Raw genomic sequence first — 20,376 nt, forward strand, 5'->3', positions numbered from 1 at the left:
CCACACATTCAAGTGGCTCACGTTAGCCGTGCAAAATGGTTCTTAACGGGAAAACACACAGATTCTTTCAAACCCACCAGATATACCACTCCAGTGTTGATTTGGCTACCACAGCGCTGGACAAAAAACCTTCAAGAATTTTCATAATGTACATCAAATTTGAATTCTTTAGCTCCAAACGGTCGGAAGAGAAAACTTGCACCGTTAAAAAATAAATACTACAAAAGCTGATTGTCTGGTGCTGCATTGAGAATCTGTGATAAAATGCATCCATGATGTAAAACCTGAGATCGCACTTGGCAGGGCGATGTCCTAAACTGACCAGCAAAACAAGAAATGATCATTTCACCGCCAATTATTTAGTCTGAAATTCAAATTTAGGAATGAAATTTACAAGCCTAAGAAGTGAGCCTACCCTAGAGAGAAAAAGGGTACTGGTGTGTCCGGATTAGTGGGAGACTTGTCTCCCTCCGCAACAAACCCAAAAATCCTTTTACAGTGATAGGGACACTGTGATGTGTGAGGTGTCTGTTTTATTAAATGTTATTTTGGTGGTTTTTACAATAGCAATAGCTGATTTACGATATAAACCCTGGGTGGTGGGCTCAATTCAAACAGGACATTCTTACTGTGATGTACTCTGGCCATACGATTGGCTGAGCACAGATCTGCCACCAGTCCTCCCTTCGCCAAATGTAGGTTATGACTATTTTTAATGACTTTTAAGGGCACTTGGGTGTTCTCTGGGTTGCCTAGAAACAAGTTAAGAAATGCGGAGACTTTCTTTTCAGAAGACAAATGTCAGAAGGCACCCGGGTCAATACAGAGCCGTGCGGTGCCAGAGGAAGCAGGGCAAAAGCTGAATCTGAAACCGGACCGAGTCTCTCCTTCACCCCTGCCTGCGTTTAGAGATTCCTGCGGAGAGCCCCAGGTGTGCTCAAATTGGGGGGGTGGGGGGGGGGAGGAGTATGTGATTGGGGGCTCAGTGTCAGGTACAGCAGCAGGGCAGGGTGGTGGGGCCTGGGCGTGAAAAACACCTAAACATGTTTATTACAAACAAACAAGAAATATACAAGTGCTGAAGAGAAACATGCCAAGAGAGTGAATTAAACAAGAAAAGAAATGGCCTCTCAAATGGGTGGGGTGGGGTTACAGAATACCTGTGTGTGAGTCTGATTATCCTCAGGTGAGCATACCTGTGTGTGAGTCTGATTAGCCTCACGTGAGCATACCTGTGTGTGAGTCTGATCAGCCTCAGGTGAGCATACCTGTTCGTGAGTCCGATTGTCCTCAGGTGAGCATACCTGTGTGCGAGTCTGATTAGGCTCAGGTGAGCATACCTGTGTGCGAGTCTGATTAGGCTCAGGTGAGCATACCTGTGTGTGAGTCTGATTAGGCTCAGGTGAGCATACCTGTGTGTGAGTCTGATCAGCCTCAGGTGAGCATACCTGTGTGTGAGTCTGATTAGCCTCAGGTGAGCATACCTGTGTGTGAGTCTGATTAGGCTCAGGTGAGCATACCTGTGTGTGAGGCCACTGCTGTCTGGGGTCCTGTAGGAGCACTCCAGCCCCCCGCCCTTCATCCATCATGGAATCAGGGATGTAAAGTAAAACCGTGGCTCCTAAAGGAGGGGGGGGGGACACACATAGATTATCTGATGATGCTCAAGGCACTTTTTTCCTAAAAAGTCTGTGCATAACATGCAGAGACCGCAGGTAAGACCATCGGTCAACTTTGAACGTGTGAGGTCACATGGATGCACTGAAACAAACAACTACAGGAAATCCCCTGGGGAGAATAAATAAACAGATAAATGAAGATCTGACCTCACGTAGATACCCATTAGCTGCCACACTGGCCTGGCACAGCTCTGTGTGCCCCACACTGGCCTGGCACAGCTCTGTGTGCCCCACACTGGCCTGGCACAGCTCTGTGTGCCCCACACTGGCCTGGCACAGCTCTGTGTGCCCCACACTGGCCTGGCACAGCTCTGTGTGCCCCACACTGCCCTGGCACAGCTCTGTGTGCCCCACACTGGCCTGGCACAGCTCTGTGTGCCCCACACTGCCCTGGCACAGCTCTGCGTGCCCCACACTGCCCTGGCACAGCTCTGTGTGCCCCACACTGCCCTGGCACAGCTCTGTGTGCCCCACACTGCCCTGGCACAGCTCAAGCTGCGTATTGATTGGCCAGCTCTCTGGAACACGGCCTGTGGGGGCGATTATGGATTCTGGCGAGCAGGTCGTTAGAGAGAGGGGTCACAGAATCCTGTCCCCATTAAGGGCGAATGTGCGTCCAGCTAACGTGGCACTGCCAAGGTCAGGGTCGGGCGCGATGCCATCCCACGGCCTTCCGCTAGGAGGAAACCGACAGGTGTATTTTGTCGAAACCCGCCACCCCCCCCCCCCCCACCAAAATCAGTACCCCAACCCCTCACCCCCAAAAAAAAGATTTTCAGAAGTCATGCTGCCGTGATATAAATGCACGAGGCGCGAGTCCATCCACGGGAACAATCCAACGAATCAACCCGGAGCGCTTCGGAACGCACTTACATAAACACGCCCACTGGCCACTCCCGCCCGACACCAGCTGCTCAGCGACGCCCTCTCCGGTGAGTAACGACAGACTCCGTCAACCCATACATCTCCCTCTGCGGAAGATTTGTCCAGGGTGAGTGTGATAAACCTGACAAATTGCTAACGACCTGATTTTTCCCCCACCTGCACAATGAAAACTGAGGAGCAGTAAAAGGACGGACGGTTCCTAAGGCTACGGCTGGCGTACAACCACACAACGACGGCTTTTAATAATCAACGGCCTTCCAGCACACCTGCGCAGCGGGGCACTTTGTCATGCTTGATCTTAGAAACCACCTCCACAGCTCATAAAAGGTGGAGGTGATACTGACCTTGTACTGCCTGTAAGACCTGCAAAAATAAATACAAATAACATTTTCAAAAAATGTGCTCCATTAGGGCTTGAAAAATGCCCAGCAGAAACAGCATAAAAAGTTTCAGGCTATATATAGACCGCAGCAGTTCCTCTTACCAAATGACAAATTCTCCATATAGCGAGGGCAAAATCGGTGGAAAACAAATGGGAGGAATCGTGATTTTTTTTAAAGAAAGAGAAAAAAAAGGATTTATTTAAACGCACACGTGTAGAACTCACAGAATAGGTATGGGTTAGCAAAACTGTGATCAGCTCCCGGACCCACTCGCTTCCGCAGCGGGACAAGTGGAATCTGCGCAGGACGGGACCTCCAGGGATAGCTGGGCTACAGTGTATAGGTGGAGCTGCAATTTCCCCAACAAAATCGCCGACCTCTGAAGCCATCGCAGTGCGGCTGGTCAGCCACTCGTGTGAAGGGGCATGGATGGATCGGAATGGATCTGTCCCGCCGCATTAAAATTTTCATAATCGAAAAGAATTGCGGAAGGAAGGAGCGAGTTCAAACGGCCGAAGAACGCGTTTTAACTGCCGGTCTGAGAGCTCGCACGCGCGCGCGGCACAGGCGAGTTTCATAATGTCTCGCTGCAGCAGCGCTTTTCGTTCAGAGTGCAATGCCCAGAGAGGAGGCCCCAGTGGAGCACGCGATAAGAAATATCGAGTAATTGTCCCTCCCCGACATATTTAATGTGGTTCTCCGTGGTGGACCCTCTCGTAATTAAATTAGCCGAGATTGGGAGGGTAGGTCGACCGTCTACGGAATAGATAGGCTTGGCCTGCTCAACGGTTTTGTGGAGCGCACTGAAGAGTCGTTGCCAATAGAGCAGCAACAAAGGGCAACCGAACCCCATCCGTCTTCAGAAAAGGGGTTCATTGCATTTGCACGATACTATTCCGATCAGTCAATTTGCTCCGTGCTAACCGGCTACTAATGCTCTCGCGCTGACTGCTGACCACTGTGACGTCGGCTACCCTCTGTAGGCTACCTGAAGCGTTTTCAGGCCAGCTTCCGCTCATCTAACACTACAGTGTATTCCGTTTTCCAGCTGACGGTGTCATTTAACGCCGTTATAATTAATCATTCACGAGCGTGTGCAAGCCACTTATAAAAGTCTTATTAGCAGCCTGTACAAGAGCTCAAGAGCTTGTTTGAAACAGGACAGTATGAGAAATGTTTTTTTTCAGGGGTGCCGTTAGGGGGTGGGGGGGGGGGGGGTGTTAGGACGATTACAAGGGCCCTGACTGGGAGCCCACAGACAATACTAGAACACAGGGTTTTCTGGTGGGGGGTGGGGGGGAGGGGGCCCAATGTGAGATCTTTTCACTGGGCCCTAAATCCCTGGTGGCACCCTTGTTTTTTCTTTTTTTTTTACCCCCGAAATAAGTGGACGTCATGGAATAATTGTAAGAATTTACTACAGAAGAAATGCAGAACTGGATAAAATGCTTATTCAAAAATAGTCCTATTCTGCAGCTGTGTGGGTGTAAAATGTAAAAGTAATTCTGGCCATTTTCAACAAAACACTAAGTGATGACGAATTAATTAACATAGCGTGTGTGCTGAAGGAACTGCACTGGTTTGGGCCTAAAAGCAGGGCTGTCAGACTGGAATCCTGAGGGCCCCTAGCGTCTGCTGTTTTAAAAAAAAAAAAAATCTTTTAGTTTTATTTTACAAATTTTATTTTTACGGGGACAGTGCACGTTAATCAGCGCTGTTGTAAATGCTCCAGCGTTAGCCAACTGGCTAGTGTTCAACCGCAGCCTCTAACAAGATGGAGGGAGCCATAAAAGGACGCGGCGCATAAAGGCGCAGGACAACAATCATAAAACCCCACCAGCCAACGTAAAACATAAAAAAGCCAACGAGATCGCATCAATCAACATGATACGACGAGAAGAGAAAGGCAGGTTTTTGCACATCGCGACAGTCAGTGTAAAAATCAACAACGATGGAGTACTATCAACCCTAACGGAGAGCACATCTCTCCTCACTGGATCCTATAAACACTGCGAGAGTTGATTTAACACCAGGAGCTGTGCTACACGGTGTGTTTCAGCACATAAGTGCTTCATTAAAGTAATTGATTAGGCAGCCCGTAAACTCCAGAGTCGGGTTTCCAGGCAGTGCAGACGCAGTGGCCGTGGAGTCCACAAAGATACTGGCAACCCCCAGCGGCATCGGGGCTGCATGCTAATCAGCCCCTCAAAGTATGTACTGGCTACGAAGCACACTGCATACTGTTTAGTGTGCATTAGTACGGTGGTATTAAAGAGCAGTATGTGTGGTTTATTTCCTGAAAAGTATGCTCCCAAATATACTCAGCAAAACCCCAGAAACGAGCATATCATCCTAGGGCTGTAAGTACACTACAGTTAGAGAAAAATTTGACTATTTAACTTTCTCATTTGGTGTACTCAACAAGCCTACTCAATTTAGACTGGCTGGAAGGGTGCCCCCTACAGGCTGGTCGCACCTGTGCAGTCGCCCCTGTGCAGTCTCGCGGCTAATTTTACAGATCGCGTTTCGTTCCATCGACCGTTTGTTGAGGGCCCAAAATCACCAGCGTGGGCATCCAGTTCTGCACCATTTGTGATTCGTGTCCCCCAGTTTAATTTTTAAAGGTGTGATTAATAATAAGCATCCCTGAAGTTTGATATTTAGGTTGGCGATTTATACTGAGACTGTAATTTGTACAGAGAAGAGGCCGTTGCTGCAATGATTAAGTTCCAGCTGCTGAACTGACGGGAGCACTTTCATGCTGAACACATCAACTGCTCCACTGGTCACTCGATACTTTACTGCAGACCACGGCAAAATGAAGAAACAAACACATAAACAAACAAACAAACAAACAAACAACTAAATAAATAAATAAATAAATAAATAAATAAATAAACATGCAGTGTAGCTTATCTTCGGTTAGATCATCGTTACCGCTCCCTCGCGCGAGGGAATTCCAGTTGAAACAATTAGCGTGGAACCTTGGGAATCGTTCTCTCACCCACAGGGACTAATAAAGGAGTCTGGGAGTAATAAAGGTATCCAAAACAAAACAAAAAAAAAACCTGTGCACTAATAATAGCCCTAATAATAGCCTGTGTATGTTAATTAGTAACGCTATGCACATACAATACATTCAGTAGCCACTTTATTATCTAAAAAAAAATCCTTAAGTTTATTTGACAGGGACAATGCACATTGATCAGCATTTCGGTACATGTGCCAAATTTAGCCTGGTGGCTAATTTTCGACTGTAGTCACTGGGCCGGTAAACAGTTAAATTTTTAGGGGAAAAAATAAACAGACAGGCAGCAAGCTGCAACATACTGGAAGTTAACAGGATAAGATAAAAGAAGATGGCAGGCTACAATGCATAACTTAGGAGCACCTGCAACTCAATATATAAAGCATGCATAGACTATGAAGGGGTATGGTGGTTTGACCAAACATTAGAATGGGCAAGACACGTGATCTAAGCGACTTTGATGTGGGCCCATGTGGGTTCCAGCATCTCAGAAAACTGCCTCTGGATTTATGCATTACAGGCTAGAGTTACAGTCAGGCATATGCAGAAACATCATGGTGGGGTTCTGTGGATGTGAAGGTCAGAGGGGAATGGGCAGACTCTTTCAAGCTAAGAGAAAGCCCACAAATGCTCAAATAACAGCCGTTTACAACAGCGGCGTGCTGAAGGGCATCTCTGAATGCACACGGCATCAAACCTCGACGCGGATGGGCTACAGCGACAGAAGACCATGCTGGGTTCCACTTCTGTCAGCTACGAACAGGAAGACGAGGCTACACTGGGCACTTAATCATCAAAACTGGATGACTGAAGATTGCAAAGACAGTATGAATCCATGGATCCATCAATGCTGAGCATGATTCAAATACCAGACTCAGACTTTAGTCCGACTTTTACCACATCATACCTAAGAATTGTTTCTGACTATGTGCACACATAGCATGTGGAAGCCGTTGGTCATTGGCCCCCTGATGGAGGAGTTAAACCAATCAGAGAGATATTTCCTCCTGAGCCCATTTCTCCCCTACGAGCAGATGAAACCATGCGCAATGGAAAGTCCGAATAAACACCTTATTCTATGTGAAGCCAGTAGGCCTGGTGCGCACGGCAGTTACTGGGTAGTCACAATAAAATAAAATAAATCCCTTGGGCATGTGTAGGTGGGAGGCCTTGACCAGCACAAGAGGAGAAATGAAGCATGCCACTGGTCACCATGTGGGGGAGTGGGGGGGTGGGGAAGAGAGAGACAGAGGGAGGGAGAAACAGAGAGAAAGAGGGAGAGAGAGAGAGTGGGAGAGAGACAGAGGGAGAGAGAGAGAAAAACAAAGAGAAATAGAGAGACAGGGGGGAGAGACAGAGAAATAGACAGGGAGAGACAGTGAGAGAGAGGGTGAGAGAGAGAGAAAGAAACAGAGAGAGAGTGGGGAGAGAGAGAGAGAGAGAGAGAGAGGGGGGGAGGCATAAACAGCCGCAGCACAGTCAACGCGGGAGTAAATCAAAGTGCGCCTCACATCAAGGAAATGCATGGGGGTGCGTCTGATGTCAGTGCCAACTTTGCAATTAGGCTGATAAGACGGGAGGATGGATGGATTCTACGTGATGTGATGTCCCACGGCACCGGCACCAGCCCCCCAACAAACATTACAAAATTCGGCTGTAATTTATAGTGGGTAATAGATCTATCTGCTGGAATATATTAACCAGATTATACTTTAGGAAATGGCATTTTTTACGCGTATCTTAAACATCGGTTTTCTATAACGCGCGCCTATGGCATTGTCCCCACCCAACCCGTCTCTTTCCCACAGCAGACGGGCGAAAGCTCCGCCTCCGTGTAGAGGAGGAGAAAAATGACAATAAAGGAGAGTGAGCTCAGACGCCGAGCGGATTGTGAGCACGACCATCAGTCAAATAGCCAAGATACTTCGAACCTTGTGATCGTACGCGGACTGAGGAAGAGCCCGGATGGAAGTCTCGCTCTGCATCGTCGCTCTCGCATTCTACAAGGAAGCATAACGCCGCGCAGGGGTGAGCATTATTTAGGCACGGGACCAGGGCGATCACACTGCAGGATGCCGCCGGAGACAAGGGTGACGACGCCGCCTCGCCGTGTGACGGTTTAACGACTCAAGGCCACCACCATAACTGTACACATTCACGGCTCGGATCAGATCCTCGCGTCCTGCTATCGCGGGTTTCGTCTTCCTCCCCCCCCCCCCTTAATCGGATGTATCGGAAGTGGCTCTTCGCCCACAATTTCGAAATTGCGGATGAAAACGATATCTTAGTAGGATGGTGTCATACGAAAATGATTTGCTAGCATGCACACCGGCTACTTGATATCCTAGGCATTAGAAGACCGTAAACACTCAGGTAAAGTAAAATGGAATTTCTGTTTGGTGAAAGTGAGATGGCTACACGGCACTCAGGTTATTAATGTTGCAAGTTTAGCCACGAGGGAACAGAGGTATTTGTTGACAGTCGCATCCAACCTAAACAATCAGTTCGTTGAGAAAGGTCCCGAAGAATTTACGTTCAATGAAATGCTTTGGTAAGTCACATTGCTAAGTGACAGGGAAGTGTGCAGCGTTATCGTCAGTTGTGTTATTGCTTCGATTAACATAGGCAACAACCGGAGCTATTTTCAACACGTACTTCATCAGTGTAGCCCTTCTTTTGTGTTTAATCTGAAAATATTTTTGTTGATTAGCCTACGCCTGCTTAACACTGCTTTTTATCGGGCTGAGCGCTACACACATAGCGACAGGAAACGTCTGTCATATCATTCTTGGCGAGTGCGTTGGATGTTTGAAATACGTTGCGTCATGTAACATAACGTTACATTGCGCTGACTGCAGAAAGGCAAACACTACCGTCCGCAATCATGTAACTGTGTGCTTTGGTGAACTTAGGGAAGTCCAGGGAACGTCGTGTTACATAAAATGCCGCAGATACAGTATTTTTAGATAGCCGCAACCACGTTTTTCTCACAGTTCTGGCGTTGCTTATGCCAAACCAATTTTGATGGAGGAAACAAGACAACAGACACGCCGCGCAGCTTCGCGAACACTGAAGTCGCCTCAACGCCGTTGACTCTCCGGCAACATCCGTTCACCGCGAGGACAGGCGAGTAGCCAGCTAGGCAGCCCCTGGAGACGTTCAACAACAGGCTACGGGGGTCAGTGCTGACAATGGCCAGGTTACGCAAGAAAGCCTGCGTGGCTCTGTTTCTGTTTACCCTTTTCATCTTCGGCACCATGATGGGATTGAGAACGCTGAAACCCAGCGACGGTTTCAACGACCTGGCGCCAGGACTGGACCTCATGCCCATGGTCGGAGAGAGGGTGGACCGGCGGTCAATGTCCAACAACGTGGTGGTCTCGCCGGGCCAGGCGCGCGCCGCCAGCAACACCAAAGTCGTCTTCTCCAACTCCGGCCCTGGGGACAGGAGTATATTTTACGACGTCCACATATTTTACTACGTGTGGTACGGCAACCCGCAGATGGACGGGAAATACATGCACTGGGACCACGTTCTGGTGCCACACTGGGACCCAAAGATAGCCGCCAGCTACCCGAAAGGCAGGCACACGCCGCCGGAAGACATTGGCTCCAGTTTCTACCCGGAACTGGGACCATACAGCTCGAGAGATCCGGACGTGCTGGAGTCGCATATGGAGCAGCTGGAAGCCGCGGCGGCAGGTCCAGTATGAGCGCGCGCATTGATGTTTTCTGTTGTGATTCCGGTGCCAAACACCCAACACAGCACCCAAAACTAACGGAAGAGGGAAAACACAAAAATGTCTCAAAGTAACTTTATTTGAATTCGATTAACTTTAGCTCGCAAACTTCGAAACCCAAGACGTCGATTGAGTGACTCCAGCTTGACCCCGCCATACGGGGCGCCTGGAGCAGTTCTGTAACGGAGTTGATAGCGATCGATTTTAATTAAAAGCCTCACTCCAAAAAGAAACTTCAGCCCTAATTTAGGCGAATCCCGCTGAGAGGGGATACCTTTACAGCCCTAAGCGGAAGCGTCTCAACAGTTCGTGAATTTATTTAGTGTACTGAGCTCTTGTAAATGACCAAACTAGTAATATAGATGTAGCCTACATTTCATCACGGAACCCAGCTGGGTTCAACACAGCTCGAGACCGCTTGAACAGAACCGTTAATCGTAGTTACTCCGCGGTAGCACATTCAGCACCGAGAGAACGGACAGCGGCGCTAACCGACACTTCAGGGCCAACCGACACTTCAGCGCCAGTTTCAGGAAGGAACTGTCGGGTAGTAAACCTGATTCGTGTTTTAATTACTTGCCAAAATATAATTGACCCGGATTTCTAATGTACGCCCATAGTAAGCACTGCGAGGAGGGGAAAAGTTTAAAGCTTTTATATTTGTCCACGAACGTCTGCGTAGAACCAAAGGGTATCTGTGATATTCTCTCGGAGCCCATCTGTCGTAATGCCCCACTGATTCTTCTGAGGGCATTTCACCACGGATCGATCAGTGGGACGGATATCAAAAGACCGTCCTTCCTTTCAGAGCAGAGGCTACAGTGCTGCAGGCGGACAGGGAGTGCCCGGAGCTACCTGTTTACCTGAGATAGGCGTAGGGCAGGTGAACACCAAGACAAATTTACAGGTGTTTTCCTAAAATATAATAATAATAATAATAATAATAATAATAAAACAGTTTTTAAAAAGCTGATTAAAAAAACACAACACAAACTGACTCATTGGGTTCTGGTATGGAATAGGATACTCAGGTGTCTTTGAGCAAGTCCCCAACCCCCCACCCCCAGTTTAGTGATTAAAAACAGCTAAGCCCAGGCTGGGGGAGGGGAGTGGGGGCTGAACTGAGCAAATGAATAATGTAACTGAATGTAATGGGGGCCTGGGGTAGAGTTACTGTCCAAAGAGAGGGGGAGAGGGAAGAGGCAGCCGTCGTCCCGAGCCTCGGCAAAGTGTGCAGCTCTGCTGTGGCGTTGGGGCAGATGGAATATACCTGCTGCCCCCCCCCCCCCCCCCTTCACCCAGGCAGTCCTCCATGACAGATGGTGGAGGGACAGCAGGTCAAAGTCGCGCCGTAAACCAAAGCAAAGACGTCAGTTTGCAACTGGAATGAAAAACAAAAACAAAAAAAATAAAAGCATTGCCACTCTTTCCAGACAGAGGTGGGCTGAAGTTCTTCCAGTGTAAAACAACATCTGTGCAATTTCTTTTGTGTGTGCGGGCGCATACAGATGCACGTCTATAATTATCTGACAAAAGCATCCGTTGCGTAAATATACACTGAGCTCGAGCGAATACAAATACAGAGGCTAGTTGTTACATGTTGGACAATTGCATACTCCCATTTTACTGCATAGTTTTCACACTTTTACTGAATGCATACTCCTGTTTTACTGCATAGTTTGCCTACTTGCTAAATGCATACTCCTGTTTTACTGCATAGTTTGCATACTTGCTCAATGCATACTCCCATTTTACTGCATAGTTTGCACACTTTTACTGAATGCATACTCCTGTTTTACTGCATAGTTTGCATACTTGCTAAATGCATACTCCCATTTTACTGCATAGTTTGCACACTTTTACTAAATGCATACTCCTACTTTACTGCATAGTTTGCATACTTGATAAATGCATACTCCTGTTATACTGCATAGTTTGCATACTTGCTCAATGCATGCTCCAGTTAAATTCAGGATGTCACGGAAGGCTCAAGCCCAAGCTATGTCACATTTAGCATCCGGTCAGACATGCTATTGTGGTCTAAAGCCGCGTTTCCACCAAAATTACCCGGAACTTTCAGTCCCAGGAACTACTTTACCAGGAACTAAAAGGTTCCTTCAGCCAATGGTTGTCTGCGTTTCCACCGGGGTCTAAAGTACCGCGAAGATTAGGCAAATTAGCCCACTGACGTTGTCGTCGGTCCATCTGTCATATGATTTCTTCTGTAACCCCATACTACCACCGAAGTAGCCTACATTATTTTCTAATAACCGGGACATCCCAGCAGTACGGCGTGGATTTCAGAGCGCTCAGGGATATCCAGTTACTGTGTTGAAAGCAAAAATCCACACCAACAGGGAAACTGAGTCTGCAGTACACGCTGTTCAGGAGATATTGAGCACCCCAAATAAATGGGAGTAAAATTTCATGCATATTTGCTGACAGTGAGAGATTCTGTGTGCATTAGTCACTCCGAGCAGGGCTGTACCTCCGCTGCATTCTACTGCACAGCATCTGAGCGGTGTGTGTGGGAGGGCTGCGGGTTTGAATCCAACGAGCAGTGCTCGACGCGGCACGGTTCGGCTGCAGAACGCCGCTCACACACGGGGTGCGCTGTTCGGCGCTTTTACCTCCTAAACGTCTGCGTGTCCTGAACTCGGCCGGGATGCGGATTTGATCCCAGACTGTGTCGCCGCCCCCCGCTTTCAGGAGTGCTGGTGCTGTCCTGGTACCCCCCCGGTTTGGCGGACGATAACGGGGAGCCGACGGAGGACCTGGTGCCCGCCATCCTGGACGCAGCGCACAGGCGCAGCATCAAGGTAAGGGGGGGGCCGGGGGGGGGGCATGGTCCGCTACGGGGTGGGGGGGCGGGCAGGGTGGATCATATGAATAGGGGCACGGCAAGCTACGGGATGGGGGGCAACAACCAGCTCTCTTTAAGACGTGATGACCGTTTAGGTTTAGGGCCACAATGATGCGGTCAGAGGATCTGCTCCGACGTGGTCGGCCGCCTGCAGCGTACATTTTGTGACCGCGCGGTTTTAACAGGAACCCGCGAGTGTGGACAGGACTGAGCTGGAGGACTTTAATGCATGTGTGGAGGGCAGACTGCACACATGGGCTAGAATGATGACCAATGAAAATATCGATACTGCGGACAGCCAATCCATGTAACGTAGGGGGGCGGGGCTTCAGTCTATTTTCTGCTTTCTGTTCTGAGTGGCACACCACATGACTGCTTCAGCCAATGACACACCAGCTGCCCACAAGTCACCAGTTTTCATCTGAGAGAGACACGCCTCTGCTGTACTGTGTGGCCAGTAAGGTATAGAATAATCACGGTCTCTCCTGTAGTACTGTGTGTGGCTTGTAGGGGCTCTCCTGTAGTACTGTGTGTGGCCTGGATAGGCATCTGTATTGATCGAACCACGTTTTTTTTTTCGGACCCAGTATTGAGTGGAAAGGGCCCGGTCGCGGGACAGCAAGAGAGTGACCTACATATCGCTGAGAAGAGAATCGCTATCTTCCAGTTCCCTTTGTGCAAACTTGCACAGCTCCTCCTCCGCGTCGCCATGGTGACGTGACAAAAACAATGCCGAACTGCGTTCCCTGTGCAGATGGCGTTCTACTCCACAGCACTTTATTTTAAGAGAAACACACGAGGCTCATGCCTTAAATTAATCATAACATTGTTCAAGCATGAAAAAAAAAATGTATTTTTAGCTCTTCGGAACTCTTGCGAGGCGAAGGCGGCCTGCTTTCTGTTTCCGGTCGGAAGCGCAGTCAGTCAGGCAGTCCCATTAGACGCTTAAGAGTGAAATAACGGCAACTGCGCAGCGAGGAGGTTCCTGCCCCCACCCCCCCTTCCTGTCCGTACTGTCGGAGGGAAACCCGCACGTAGGGGGCGCCACGCGCCACGGCAAGCGGGGGCAGTTTGAAGTCGCGGTTTTCAGACGAGCCGGTTGGCTAGCGGTGGGTAGCGGTCACAGCACCGCACCGTGAACATCGCGCTCTCTCCAGACCCGCGCGGGGGGGGGGGGCGGGGGGGGTGTCACAATGAAGGCCTTCAGCCTTCCTCGTTTTTCTCTCATTTTCTATTGGGTCTCCTCCGAGCCGTGCGACCTTCTGAGAAACGAAGGACGCAGGTTTTCTCACGCCCCCTCACCCCCCCCCCCCCCCACCCTGCCAAAGGGGAGCCTGCGTGTGGGTCCGCGGGGGCCTTTTAGAGGAGCATTTACAGCCTGCGTTTGGAGGACGGGGCCGGACCAGCGGCTCTGTAGAGGGGGCGGGGCAGCTGTGAGCTCTCGTGTGCAGTGGTTCTACTCACGCCCCTGTCACAGGAGAGGGCATGCTGCCACCTAGTGGTTGGGAGAGCAGTGACACTCCAGGGCTTTGGAGTTTCAGCTGTCCTGAGGCTGGAACCCACCCAGTGTGGTCAGGCAGGCAGGAAATACTCACATACATCCGCACTTACACCCACACACACACACCCACACAAACACACACACACACACCCACACACACACACACACACACACACACACACACACACACACGCATGCACAAACACGTGCACACACACCAGCCTGGATTAATTCGTCCTTGACTTGGAGGACTTCTTAACCACAGTTTGGTTCATTTTCATTGTGACTCTGAACTCACCTGCACTAATGAAGATTAAAAACTTAAAAAGCTACGCTTGCATTTAACCGTGAGTGAGAAGTGCAGGCCAACTCCTGACTGACTCTGAGCCACTCTTAATAAAACTTGTATAAGTCTTCTCCTGTCCTGTCCTCCCCTCTCCACTCCTCTCTAATCTCCTGTCCTCTCCTCTCTCTCCTCTGCTCTCTCTCCTGTCCTGTCCTCTCCTTTCCTGTCCTGTCCTCCCCTCTCCTGTCCTGTCCTCCCCTCTCCACTCTCTCCTGTCCTCCCCTCCCCTCCCCTCTCCATTCTCTCCTGTCCTCTCCTCTCCTCTCTCTCCTCTCCTCTCTCTCCACTCCACTCCTCTCCTCTCCTCTCTCTCCTCTCCTCTCCTCTGTAATGTGATATGTGAGTGTCGAATGCTGCCTGCTCATTAAGGAGAGGGGTCTGAGCCTCCTCCTGCCGGCCCAAGGGCACATCCACTGCTGCTATGCGAGCTTCTCAACCGGATTAAACCGGTTCACTGCACCAGAAACCCACTGACTCAGCCTGTGGCCCGAAGGCTCAGAAACCAGGAGGAGGAACGACCGCACAGTTACCGGAGCAGACATTCTGAGACACGGGGGTGTCCTCTACACTGGCAGACTCCCTTATAGTAGGGCCCGCTCAGGACTGTCCAGCGAGGTGCCTGACGGGATAGTCTACCTCTGGACCACTATGTTGGACTGTGTCCCAGCTGTGAGGGGGATTGGCTGTCCATTTAGAGTGAAGGGTGGGGTGGTGCGAGAAGGGGGGGGGGTGTTCTTGACAGAGTCTCTGATAAAGTGGGGCAGAGCTTGGAGCCTCAAGCATAACCAGATAGACTGCTGCAGAATCTACGCCTACCTCTCTTACACACACTGCTGTGCTGCAGACAGACTAATGCAACTGATGCAGAATAATCACACATCAACCCCCAAATCAATCCCCAAATCAACTCCCACTAACCCCCACATCCTGGGATGTAACAGGGTACTGCTTAGGAGAGAGTTCACAACTGGGAAAAGACAGGACACTACTGGGAAAAGGTGGGATACTATTGTGGGCAAAAATGTAGTATTAGGGGCGGGGCAGGGTTAAATTCGGGTACTACTAAAAAACAGCGCGTTACCGCCAAGCCGCGCGGACTCGCCGTACACAAGCCCCATCGCCGCGGTTCACTCGAACCCCGGACCCCCGCCGCCGCTGCCGCCCGCCGCAATCCCCACCAGGGCTTTCTAAAGAAAACGAGCGCACGCCTGCCTCGCACGTCCGTTTAAATTATCTCCACTGCTCCAGCGCAAAAAAAAGTAAGCATTCGTTTAGCTGCTGTGTCAGTGCCACGGTGGTCTTCCTTCAAACCGACCTGAACACCATTTCACTGCCACTGACCTGAACACCGTTTCACTGCTACTGACCTGAACACCATTTCACTGCCACTGACCTTCCTTATCCAGATGGTCCAGAGAGAGAGAGAGAGAGAACTCAATCTGGGGTGGATAGGGAACTTCATCCCCCGATAGGGAACTTCAGCTGGACTCCTGGGAGAAGGGCACTTAGCCTGGATTACACTGGTAAACATCCAACCCTTAAAATAATAATGAATAACAATCATTAAAAAATAAAGTAAATTCCCCAACAGCGATTTACAGCCACTTAGACTTCCCTAGCAGAATTTTAATGCCCCCCCCCCTCTCCCCTCCTCTCCCCTCCCCAAGAGATATGGTCCAGTCAGGTTGCACTAGGTCAGGGTATGGTATTTTAAAGGTTATCAGTGTATGGTCAGGTGAGGTTGCACTAGGTCAGGTTATGGTATTTCTTCCCAGGGCTTCTTATGGATCTAATCTCTGTGTGTTTTGCGAGCTCCTTGCTTTACTTAGTTCATTTGCATTAATGCTATTACTCTTAAACATGCAGAACAAGTTAATACAGTCCTACTCTCCTCTGCAGTCACCATGGATACGAGTTCAAAAACACACATTTCTGTATTCCTCCACTGTGACATTTGATGAGGGTGAGAGTTTAAATAACATGGCAGCTGTCATCCTGTTCCCAACACACCCCCCCCCCTCCCTCCTCCCCAAACCACCATCTCTTGCGCCAGCCATTTACCAATCTTTCATCCGGTGAAGTCGCGGTGACTCCAGGGAACACGCGGCTGCTGCCAACAGACGCGTCGCTAGGGCAACAGTTCGCACAACGTCTCCCGCCGACTTTCTCGTGCGCTCTCCGCTAGTGCCCGGCCCTCTCCACAGCGGCGGTAATATTATGGGACCGGCTCCGACTCTCCCCGCGCACAGAGAAATACCGCGTAGGCCAGCCTTGGCATTAAATATAGATTACAGAGCGCGTTCTGCCCATCCACGCGGCGGCCGGTTAAGACTGTTTCATTTTTTAAAGGTTCGGCTGTCAGCTGCACGATAATGGTTTACAGCCAACCGAGGATTAAACTCAAACTCTTTTACTCCGGCCTCCGGTGACAACCTAGCGTTTTAAAAAATGAAAGAGTCATGTGCGTTCATGCGTCAAGCGCAGAAAAACGATTGGCTAACAGGCCAAGGACCGTAGAGTGAAACAACCAATCCTAGGCCTCTTTGGATATATCACGGATTATTTAGAATTTCGCCAGATACTCGGTTTCTGTGGTCCTTCTGTTCTGTCCGCATCTATTGAACTATAAGAGGTGTCATGGGTAACAGGATTTTGCTACAGTACAGCACATCCATGGCTACAGTACTGTCCTAGGTCACCCTGAGCTGAGTAGCTATACGGTGAGTCCGTGGTTATGATTCTAATTCGCTGATCATTCGGGAGTCATTACGGGGAGCGAGCGCCCCGCTCTCGGTGCCCCCCAGTGAGTCTCAAACGCAATTTAATCACAAGCCGACGCAGGGGATTGCGTTATCTTGTTGCCGCGCATTACGCCATCTCTCTAATGGCCAAACACACACATCCACTCAGAAAGCCATTTCCCCCCTTCTGTGGTCTCCAGGGAAACCGCCCCGCCAGGGCGCGAGCGCATGTCTTATGTTTATGTTTTTTCTTACTATGCATAATTCACTGCCGCGCCTTTCACTGCGTCGTCTTGGAAGGAAATTGCATTTACGCACATCTACCGTCCCGGGCAAAACTTTCAGCCTTTTTACTGCTTTCAGTAAACAGAGAACGGTGGTGACAGGCCCAGTTTATGCTAAGTGTGTCAAGTTCTCATTTATTTATTTAGAGTAAGAAACTGGGGGTGGGGAGAAAGGCGTGGCAGGCAGTCTGTGATTGGTTGGATTATTTACCAGAACATTGCAAGAGAGAAGCTCTGAGAGAAGCTCTGAGTCTTTGCATCGTTGAGTTCTTGCGTGACACACACTCACGAAGTGAAAATGTTCCGTTAGAGCCTGTTTGACACCAGGCTTCGATGTGCTGCGATCGAAGTGTAAAGAAAAAAAAAGCGAGAGAGAGTCGGTCGTGAAAGAATGTGGGAGGGGGAAAAAGACGGGATGCTCTGAATCAGGCATCTGCAAATCAAACGGGAAAAAGAAACCGCAGAAAAGCGAAATGTGAGGAAGTAAAGAACAGAACGCACAAGCAAGGAACCCTCTCTTAGCAAAAGGAAACTGGCAATCGGTGGATACGAAGAGGACAGATTAGACCGCATCAATGTACACAAAGCAACACAAGATTAATGTAGTCATCTATCGACCACTCACAACGATCTGCTGATTTTACTGAATATTCACAAAGATCTGATTTTACTGAGCATGAAGATCTGATGTTGTATTTCCTGATAAGCGAAGATGGATGAGACAAAATGTTTACCGTTGTCATTGTGATTTTCGTAATAATTACTAATATTGTGCATATTATGATTGATTATTCTTATTAAATCACATCAAATGTGGTGTGAAAAGTTGAGACATATTGGAATCAAAGTAATTTTTTTTTTGTGCTTTCATTATATTGTGCTTAATAGCTGAATATTGAGCATGAATATCTCAATACTGAGTGACTCTCAGGGCAGCTCTGTTGTATTTCATGTGTTTTACAGACTGTGACATTAAGGAGGTTTTAATTGGTATGTAAACGAGGCGCTAATTAGCAGATCCTTTAATGAAAGAGCTGTTCAGTGACTCTTCTCTTCACTGATACCACAGGTGGCCTTTCACCTCCAGCCCTATAAGGGGCGCTCTGACCAGACTGTGCACGAGAACATCAAATACATCATCGACAAGTGAGTGCACCTTCCGCCCCCACCTCCTGCATGGGGTTGAGTGTAGGGGGTGGGGGTCGGCCGGGGGTGGGTGACGGGGTTTGGACAGGTTCTAATATTAACAGAGGTGTTTATTCGTACCCGTAGCTAATAGGCTGGTCTGTTTCTGTCCAGTCAGGTAATATACTGTGTGCGGTGGGAACTTCCTCACAAAAATTTATTAAAGCTGCTGTTTACACAGTTAAGCTGCTTCACTTAGTTTCTTGGGGCTGAACCTGTAGTAGATTTTAGGGTGAGGGGTAGAACCTAGCAGTGCAGAACGTTGTATTTGGGGGTAAAATTGGCATTTGATGCGTGACAGTTCTGGGGTGGGGGTCGGGGGGTTTGGGGGTATCAGGGGGGGGTCTGTGACCGCCAGGTTAAGGGGCCCCTGGAACAGGAACAGCAGCAGTAATCCCAGCAGCCCCTCAGTCTCAGTGACTGGCAGAAACTGAAGGGCCCGTCTGTGGCTGTGGTAATGAAAAGGGTTTACAAAACAAGGCCAAGAACAGATCAATAGCATTCATAATGCAGCCCCCACTGGGCCCCCAAAACCAGGCGCGGTCGGGCCGGGCGTTCCTCTGACCTGGACCAGGAAATCGATTCAGTTGCAAACCCATGCCAAAACGGCGACTGCTAAGTACTGTGGAGTGATGGTAAACAGAAAGAGGTGGGATAATTAAACCAGAAACAGCGAGTTAATTAAACAGGAAGTGCTGAACTAATTAGACAGGAAGAAGTTAGCTAATTAAACAGGGAGCAGTGAGCCAATTAAACAGGAAGTGGTAAACTAATTAGACAGTAAGAGGTTAACTCTTTAAACAGGAAGCAGCGAGCTAACTGAAAAGTAAGGGGTGAGCTAATTAAACAGGAAGTGGTGGACTAATTAGACAGGGAGAGGTTAGCTAATTAAACAGGAAGCAGCAAGCTAATTGAAAGGTAATGGGAGGTTAAACAGGAAGCTGTGAGCTAATTAAACAGGAAGTGGTGAACTAATTAGACAGTAAGAGGTTAACTCTTTGAACAGGAAGCAGCGAGCTAATTGAAAGGTAATGGGTGGTTAAACAGGAAGTGCCGAGTTCAGGATCCTCTCTCCTCTCTTCCCAGGTACGGGAAGCACGGCGCATTCTACCGCTTCCAGTCGAGCGCGGGGAAGGTCCTGCCACTCTTCTACATCTACGACTCGTACCTGACCCCCCCGGAGGCCTGGTCGGACCTGCTGACCCCCGCGGGGGCGCACAGCCTGCGGGGCACGCCCTACGACGGCGTCTTCGTGGCGCTGATCGTGGAGGAGCGCCACAAGCAGGACATCCTGGCGGGCGGCTTCGACGGCATGTACACCTACTTCGCCTCCAACGGCTTCTCCTTCGGCTCCTCCCACCAGAACTGGAAGGCCATCAAGGCCTTCTGCGACGGCAACAACCTGCTGTTCGTGCCCAGCGCCGGGCCGGGCTACATCGACACCAGCGTGCGGCCCTGGAACAACCACAACACGCGCAACCGCGTCAACGGCCGCTACTACGAGACCGCCCTGCAGGCGGCGCTCACGGTCCGGCCCGAGGTGGTCACCGTCACCTCCTTCAACGAGTGGCACGAGGGCACGCAGATCGAGCGGGCGGCGCCCAAGAAGACCGTCACCCGCCTGTACCTGGACTACCAGCCGCACCAGCCCGACCTGTACCTGCAGCTCACCCGCAAGTGGGCCGAGCAGTTCAACAAGGAGAAGGAGCAGTGGCTCATGTAGAGGGGGCGGGGGGGGCCA

General features: G+C 49.7%; 1 protein-coding gene across 1 annotated transcript; it reads left to right on the forward strand.

Moving 5' to 3' along the window:
- Positions 1-7,760: 7,760 nt before the first annotated feature.
- Positions 7,761-20,374, forward strand: maneal (mannosidase endo-alpha like). Its single transcript, XM_064344962.1, has 4 exons — positions 7,761-9,677; positions 12,425-12,534; positions 18,520-18,596; positions 19,722-20,374. Exons 1-4 carry the CDS (start codon positions 9,167-9,169, stop codon positions 20,356-20,358), a joined length of 1,335 nt encoding a protein of 444 aa, XP_064201032.1. The 5' UTR covers positions 7,761-9,166; the 3' UTR covers positions 20,359-20,374.
- The last annotated feature ends 2 nt before the right edge of the window (positions 20,375-20,376 follow it).

This window comes from Anguilla rostrata, chromosome 1 (assembly GCF_018555375.3).
Source record: "Anguilla rostrata isolate EN2019 chromosome 1, ASM1855537v3, whole genome shotgun sequence".
NCBI lineage: Eukaryota > Metazoa > Chordata > Actinopteri > Anguilliformes > Anguillidae > Anguilla > Anguilla rostrata.